Source organism: Haemaphysalis longicornis, unplaced genomic scaffold (genome assembly GCF_048455015.1).
Source record: "Haemaphysalis longicornis isolate Haplotype H1 unplaced genomic scaffold, Haemaphysalis longicornis Haplotype H1 scaffold_4, whole genome shotgun sequence".
Lineage (NCBI taxonomy): Eukaryota > Metazoa > Arthropoda > Arachnida > Ixodida > Ixodidae > Haemaphysalis > Haemaphysalis longicornis.
Genome location: NW_027526361.1, coordinates 13,674,714 through 13,683,070, shown reverse-complemented (window position 1 = coordinate 13,683,070; position 8,357 = coordinate 13,674,714). Strand labels below are relative to the sequence as shown.

Genomic DNA, 8,357 nt, shown 5'->3' with positions numbered 1-8,357 from the left:
CATGCGAATGGTTTTGCACAGTGCAAGGCGTCACTGCCAGCCCTCCTCGTCGTTTTACTCTCTACACGGCATATGAAATGAGTGGAAAAGCAGCGGCACCAGGGCGTCTTGGCGAGCTACGTCCGCTCCGCGGTGACGCGTCCCGTGTGGCGCAAGTGGGCGAGGGCGGCGGCGAGAGTGGCGCGCAGCCCCCTCGCCGCTGTTTACCGATTCTCCCCCTGGAGACCGGTATATAAGCGACTGGCTGCTCCAGGCATCCACATCGAGTCCCAGGAGAACACACAACCAAATCTTAGCGAAAGACCCGCGCAAGCACCTAATTCAATATGAGGACCTTCGCCCTGTTCGCTGCCGTCTTGGCCGTCGGTAAGTGACACCTCCGCTAAGTGGCGTCTCTAATTAGCATCATCACGTGCTTCACTCGTGTTTAACTTGAGGTTAACCCCATTCCTGAGTTTATCCTTCCCCCCAAGGCCCGAGGCAGACAGACCACACCTGTCGGTACAGTGGATAGAAAATTATATCAGAAATGCGACCGCACAGGAAGAAGAAAAAAATCTTTATCAGACTTGTTTGGATGACAGTGTTTCAGAGCTTGCATGCTGTCTCCATCTTCAGTGGTATCCAGCTAAAAAAAATTATCCCAATGCACCAGCTTTGACAGTCGCGGGTTTTCACGGAGGATAGTCAACCCGCTTCAAAGTGGTATAGATACAGATCCAGTTAAAAAAAAATAATGAAGCTTTTAAGCGACATTGCAAGCCTTGAGTCCGTATTGCCGCGCTGTGAACAAGCTCGTGCGCAAAAGGCCACTCCCGAACTCGGCGCCAGACAGAGCGCACTTTCGGTTTCCAATTGGTCCTGGCTTCTTCGTGCATGCGTGTGTGTCCCCCGGGAGAGATTTACCTTGGCCAGAAGCTGGTATCGACCGCGTGATCAGCGCTCAAAGCCCGTCCGGCTGGTGCTTTACTTTCACGCCGCGTACCGCAGGGTTGTGTTTTATTCCCTGCAGACTTTCCTCGGCCGTGTTTCCCCGGAGAGAAAGGCGAGATGTTAAGCCGATAGAGAGGGGGGCCCTCTTCTCTCGTTTCCTCGCGCCGCCCGGGCAGGCAGGCAGCAGCGGCTGTCCCAGTAACCCCAAAGCAGCGACGAGAGGAACGCAAAAAACGAAAAACTTCCTTTCTTGCTCTCGCTCCAGCGAAGGGAGAAATAGATGGTTGAAAAGTAAGAGGAACCCCGACACGGCATCTGCTTCGCCCGCTGCAGAAAAAGTGCTCCCTCCTTTTGTCGGCCCGCGCCGGGCCTGCCCCCCGCGACCACGTGTCATCACCTCGCGGCCGCGTCTTCTACCAGGAAGCTTTCTCGTCGTCTCCGCATGTCAGCGCGAAAATCGCCGTTTAAACGGTGCTTCTAGCGGTCACGGTGATAGTGAAACCACATTCGCGTTCGCAGTGCACTTGATTATGCAAAAACAAACAAACAAACAAGAATGATAGGCTGCGTGCGCTTAGCGATGCACTCGAAGCGTTTCCTCGCGTGAGGACGAAAGAGGAGAGAATGAGCGGGAATTTGAAAATAGCCCAGTTAGTTCCACGTTGGTCGCCGCCATGCGCGCGCCCCCCTGATCGCCCTAGGTGGTCGGCAGAGCCAGTCGAGACGTGGAGAGCACCTTGAACTCAAACGGGATTCGGCGAACGTGCGTGCACTGCCGAGCGTAGTGTTGCAAGAGTGAGCGATTTCAATCTCCGTTCGGCGCTCCCCACGGTCAGGCGTACGGCAACAGCTACGCTTCGGAAGGGCCGCTTTTGTCGCCAGGGTCGATCAAAAAGCCCCAGACGTCTATCACGCCGATCTAGATGCAAGCCAGCCAGAACAGCCCGCCTAGCTGAATACCCGCCGGCCGCCTTTTCGCTCCCAGACGCACGCCAATTCTTTGATTCCTCAGGTTAACTCGAAGCGAAAGCGAAATCTCCTGCGGCAATGCGGGCGCGTGCACGGAGGGGCGATGTTGAGCGTGCCTTGTACACAAGAAACTTACCTGCGCTACGCTGAATTGACCGCCGATGATCCGGTTTAGATTTGTTTTATATGCGTGCTGGGATGTCTTATCGTTTGAGTGTGTCACGTCAAGTGCCGGCTCTACACCCCCTACGGAATGAGAACTGTGCCAGGTACAACAACGATACTTCATGAATTCACACTAGCTATTGCTGTTTCTTATCGACAAAATAGGCACTATGACGAACGCTCATTTGCGGCGCAAACAAAAAAGGGGATATTTAAACTGCTTTTACACGGCTCTAAAGGTGATAAAACGTGTACATTCAGTGAAGGAGAATAAATGAGCACGACAGTATGACTACACATTTTGACAGGCATGTGCAGTGAAATGAATCGCATTAGCATAAATTTCATTTCATTTCATTTCATTTCATTTATTCGTACTTAAGGGCTAGGAGGCATTACAAATAAAAGCTTGAATTCACTGTTTTTCGAGAGTTTTGTTACAGGGGTATTTTAAAGATGACCGATACAAAAATGATTTCACTATTGGGGAAAATGTCGAAGATGCGAGTCTAGTTGGTCATTTCGAGCTCGCAGGTAGCGCCCCACTGTTAACAGCAACGCTCCCAAGCTTTTTTCGCGACATGTCTCGCCAGAGAATCTCTATGTAGGCCGCCGCTGCCGCGTATTTTTAGACAAAAGGTCGCATTTGGGCAGGAAGGGAGACCACAGCCGCCAAGCAAACACGACAAATAGCGCACTCTAGCGACGCCGAGATAAGCTCCTTCTCGCACAAAAATGCGAGAAGGAGGGGTCAAGCAGTGCTCGGGTCTCAAACTTTGCTCCGGAGGGGGCGAAAGGAAGGGGAGGCAACAAAGCCTCTTGAGCCGCCGAAGGAGGACCGAGCACAATGGGCACACCGCGGCCAATTTTGCCGGAATGCTTGCTGTCAAGCGTCAGAGGTCGAGAAAGCGGCGGTGCTTGACCCCCGCGAAGTGGCGAGAGCCCTTCCTTCCGCTAAGCATGCCTTCTTTGTTGCCCCGCAGCTGGCTACCAGGTGAACGCCGAGTCGTGCAACTGCCACCTGCGTGAGCTGGACCTGTGCGCGGCCACCCTGCTGCTGTTCAACCAGAACCCGTCCGGCGTGGCCACCACCGACGCCGAGGTCGACAAGCAGTGCGGCTTCCTCAAGGAGTCCCAGGACTGCTTCAGGAACTTCACCTCTCGCTGCGCCACCCCCCTGCAGAGGGAACTCATCGGATTTGTCGCCGAGGGCTCGCAGGAACTCTTCAAGCAGTTCTGCACCAAGGGAACCGAAGTCAGGACCAGTGAGTATACACATTCCTCGGGCCCGGCCTACCCTCGCTTTTCCCCTCTGCGACAGCTTTTCCTGCCTCGCGCGCTTCACGTGTTTTTCCGCAGTCGTAAAAAGCCGTCCAAGGATTAGTCTCCGTTTGAGCGCCTTTTGTTGCTCCGCCCCTCGGAGCACTGTTCTCTCGCCAACCGGCTGCTCTCTTAGCAGAGCCTTCTCTTGCTATCTTCACCTGTGCACTAAGCAGTGAAGCACTACACTACGTGACGATGAAAAATACAGATGAGGGATACCGATACGGCTACTTGACATTGTTTCGTAAGAGTAGAAGGATTACGGCTTGAACCTACGGGAAAAGCCATTAAGGATGTGCATCGATTTCAAATTTTAGCACGTTTTATCGGCAAGGGTTAAAGAGATGATTCATCAGTTGATCGACTGATCAAGTGCAAAAATTCGTGAGGAATTATTCCGGCTAAAAGGCTAAATTTCACCGCTTTTTTTGTTGATAGAATGCATTTGCTCTTGTTCGCATTCATTTGGCCGCGATGAGAACATCATCACATGGCAATGGCTGGGTTGCATATCAGCATTTTTTTAATTGGACCACCGCTAGCCATCATTGCAAGGGTCCGAAATTATCGCCTGCTAACTCTTCGAGAGTTATATTATGAAGCATCACAACGGCGATGTTTATGAGTTCATGCTTGCACAGTTTCTAGAAGCTATAGGCGATCGTGGCTTAACTTTTTCTTCGTTCAACTGCAAACTTGCGGTTTTAAATGGCACCTGCAACAATTTTCATCATCTGAACTGATTTTAGAACAAGGTCAATAAGCGCGTTTAGTACATAGCATAAGTGGCGATGAAGTAGCCGAACCAAATAATAAAGCCACGTGCACATCCCATAACTTAAAATTCGTTGAAAAGAGAAGATCTCGCTCTCTTTCTGTCTTCTTCAAAGTCTGAGCATTGTTTATGGGCTGTCAAAAACTCGATATCTCCGCTATCGAACGGCTTCCTTTTAGTTATAGCAATATACGCATTCGATAGCCACTTTAAAGAACACCGCAATAAAAGCAATGCAGAGACTAGAAGAAGTATCTGCTGCGGCGAGAAAATTACGCGGTGCCGCTCTGAGATGACGATAACTGTAAATTTCAAATTATTTCCAGGCGGAAAGGAAAGACTGAAAGCGTTTATCGGTAATACTACAGCGCGGAGTTAATGGTTGCTTTCTTTCCCTCTCTATTTGTTGCTTTCGGTTCGAACTCGTAGCGAAAACTACGCCAATTAAATGGTTTAACATTATTAATCTCTCAAGTCCTTTGTGATATTGGCGTTGACTTTGATTTCCATGTGATGCCAGGTATTGTAAACTGAACAAGAGGCACTCCCCTGTGAACAAAAACCCTTCATAAAGAATGGCAAGTCCAGTTACCCACCCCCTACGGCTGTGCCACTGACTGGCGACACCCGAAATCCCTCAATCGGCAATTCATTCTGTCTGCGTAACAGCCCGGACGTTTACCTCATATTAGTATTGTTGGGACGCATTATAATTTTTTTTTCCATGGTGTGTCATACTGTGACGGGGAAATGAGCACTTCGATTATCTTCTGGGGTGAGTCAAATGCTCATACGGTGGCGTTCTCTCGCAGACTACCTGAAGCACGCTCCGTGCCTGGGCCAGACCCTCCCCGACCAGAAGAAGTGCCTCACTGACATCCAGGCCGGTCTTGAGAAGATCTCCACCGTTCCCTTCAACGACCGTGTCCCCGCTGCCTGCTGGTACGTCTTTACGTCCCCTCTGTCCCGGTACCTCACCCTGGCACATGGCAGGACCGCGTTCGCCTGTCCTTCCCTCGACTGGCGAGTAGAATAGCCCTGAATGTGAGAGACCAGGATTGTGGCAGGCGGTGACAGTTACAGTAGTAAATGCTTTTTTATCGCCGAGGGCGAAGCCAAAGACTTAACCGATCTGAGTCCCTGCTAAACTCGCAAATGGAGTGCATATTAGTTATTCAAACGGAGCAGAACCACAACGTTTCCATGTGAGGGGCAAAGGCGTCCAGAAGAAGCGCTTGACTGTGTGGTTCACCGTGCCGTGCCCCTTTCCTTGCAGCATGTACAACCGGTACCAGGGCTGCACCCGCAAGGTCGTGTCCAGCAAGTGCGGTGAGCAGGCCATCGAGTTCGGCGAGATCCTGGTCAAGATGGCCGCGTCCGACCTTCCCAACGTGGTGTGCACCTCGTACGGCGAGTCCAACGCCCGCTGCAACACCCTGCTGCCGCCGCCCGGCACCAAGCCCTCCGGCAAGCCCACCTCGGTGCTTTCCCGGCTCTTCTCCGCCTACCTGGGCAACTAGGAGACTACCTGAACCGCCGGCGCGGAACCTGCGGGATTGGGCCACGCCCGGCACCACCACCGAGAATAGTACTACTGCGCGCTGGAGCAAAAAACGAAACATTCTCGAAATCTGGGACCAGTGTTCCTGTACAATGGCATTTAGTGTTGGCGTCCGGGAGTAGATAGCCCCGGCGCGAATGAGCGCTGCAAAAATGCAAAAACAAGTGCAAAAAAAAAAAAACAACAAAAACGACATACAAACAGAACGCGGTTGAAAAGCAAATGTTCTTTTTTATGGCTGGTCTTGCCAACTGCGTGATCTCAAAAAAAGAAAAAAAAAAGAGAAGGTGTTGACGTCACGCAAGCTAACCTACAGTCCCAGCAAAGGTGTGCAAGAATGAGCGACGCGGTTTGCGAGTTTGTGGCCGCCATGTTGACCAGTGTGTGCCTCGGTCAGGATTCCTACCGCTGTAGGACTATGCGTGAATAAAATTCCTAATGTTATTACTGTTTTTCAACCCCGGCCTTCACTGTCACTCTGCATGAACCCTGCCTGTGGAAGCGAGCGGGCTGAAGGGGAGGAAGACACTGCACTGAATTCGGTCGCGGTCAGTGCGGAGCGGGCGATGGACATTTTAGCTGCCCCATTTGCATCACGACTGAAGAGTGTGGCATCACGGGGATTCTTATTCAAAGTTTCAAAGTTTATTTCAAAAAATGCAATAATGTGCGATTACATAATGTAAGTATACAAGAGAAGGTCCCAAGGTAAGAAACCGTGGGCGGGACCTCCTTACAGAAGATGAGCTCGATGGGCTCGAAGAAACCCGATTCTTCTGAACCACTTTGCTAAAATGCAGCATAAAATACAAATTCATTCCAAGCACAAAATTTGGGTCACATAACAGCAGCAGCAACATCGCTAGAGCAGTAGCGGCTAGCCAGACCTTCGCACAAGTATAGCGTCACAAATTGGGGGACGCCGCGGCCTTGCAGCTAAGTCAACGCAGCCGCACTTGCATTGCGAGTTCGGCGATAATAAATTCGGAAAATTCGTACCCATCGAGATGTCTATAACGAAGCTTATTTGCCATATTAGCAGTACAGTTATGGAAGAGGACTGGGGAAACGTTTTGTCGTGCCACGGCCGGACTCGACTCCCTTTCCGCGCTCCCGGCCGTGATCGTGCCGACAAAAAAAAAAAAAAAAGTGGCGCCCTTAGTTCAAAAAGCGTCAGAAGCTGACGTTGAACCCCTGTTGTGGACTTGCTGCAACACCTCCGAGGCACAGGGCTCCATCCTGGGAGACCCCCTGATCTTAATGGGGAGCCCAGCACCGGTCTCTTCTTGGATTTTCGCGTAAAACCGGTGCAATGTTGTACCTTTAAAGCTCCCTCTTATACCGTAGGGCAATCATTCGCAATAATAATAATAAAAAAAAATGCGGCGCACTTCTCCAACTTGTATGGCCTGGTTGATCAGGCGTCGCTACTCCTCCGGGCGCAGGCCAGTCAGTGCACTTTCACACCGCTCAGACGGGAGGACGGGATATGGTATAGGCGGAACCATACAAGCTGGGCAGTGGCGGGGATACTGCAGGAGTGGCACTGGTAGGAGAAGGCGGTGGGGGAGATGTACGGCAGTATGGTGGAGTTGAAATAGGTGCCGGTCGTAATGTGTGTCACGTTCAGTCCTCGGCAGTAGTGAGAGAGAAATGGGGAGGAGGGTAGCAGACGTGACTGCGGCGATAGTGAAAAAGGAGATGAGTATGTCTGAGAAGGAAACGCTGGGTGTAAGGTGCGGATGTCGTGTCGCCTGTCCTGGGACGGGAAACCTGGAGGTTGTGTCCGGGGGCAGTGGTACTCCCTGGGCACTCCTCACTCCTTGGGGGGAAGGTGGGCCCGAGTTCCCACACCCTATTTATGGTGCTGGGTGTCGTGAGGGAACGAAGGATCATGAATGGCTGGTGCGCGATGCGGCCTAGACGGCAGTACCGGCAGGCCTGCTGATAGTCTGATATGAGAGTGGAGCGCGCCGCCATTCTTGCAGGGGTGGTAGCCGCTAAGGCTATGGTGATTGCTGCTGTTGTTGCGGAAGGTAAACTTACCAAGGTGAGCATAGTCCCCGTGGATTACGTGACTTCTAAAGTGGCACGGCGGCGGAATTGCAGTGAGCGATGTTTGTGTACCTGGTTGTCTAGTCGACTGGAGTAGCGTCGGTTGGGGTACACGAACCGAGTTTCACGGCGGTCTTTGTTATACTCGGGGTGCGCGCGGCGCGATGTTGGGGTTACTCTGATGAAGGTGCGTGCGGGCGGCGGAAGGGGCTGGAGTGTCTCGGCTGGTGGTGTAAAACGACCCAGGTCGCGGACAACTGTTCGGCCAGTGGGCGTCAGGGTGAGACAGTTGATTAACTTTCTGGGTTTCGATAAGTTCAGGAAGGGTGTTGTGTGCACCTAACTGGAGTATCTTTCGGGCGGGGGTGAATACCGGAAGGCCTAGGCCGATATTTCCGGATGAGCAAATCGGCGTTTGAGGTGGCTGATGAGCGAGGCTTAAATGAGGCAGCAGGTGTCTTGCTCACGAAGACCGTGCCAGTGTGTGCAAATGCGATTGAGGGGTTGTTTAAGTTCTGCGACTTCGAGGTGTACTTGCGTTGAGAGGGCAGCAACTGAGCGGTCAGCCTGGTATTC

The 8,357-nt window shown here is 52.0% G+C and overlaps 1 protein-coding gene across 1 annotated transcript; it reads left to right on the top strand.

Annotated features, from left to right (window-relative positions):
• The first annotated feature begins 208 nt into the window (after nucleotides 1-208).
• LOC144178279 (uncharacterized) lies at nucleotides 209-6,184 on the top strand. Its single transcript, XM_077706016.1, has 4 exons — nucleotides 209-366; nucleotides 3,051-3,332; nucleotides 4,978-5,107; nucleotides 5,442-6,184. Exons 1-4 carry the CDS (start codon nucleotides 327-329, stop codon nucleotides 5,683-5,685), a joined length of 696 nt encoding a protein of 231 aa, XP_077562142.1. The 5' UTR covers nucleotides 209-326; the 3' UTR covers nucleotides 5,686-6,184.
• The last annotated feature ends 2,173 nt before the right edge of the window (nucleotides 6,185-8,357 follow it).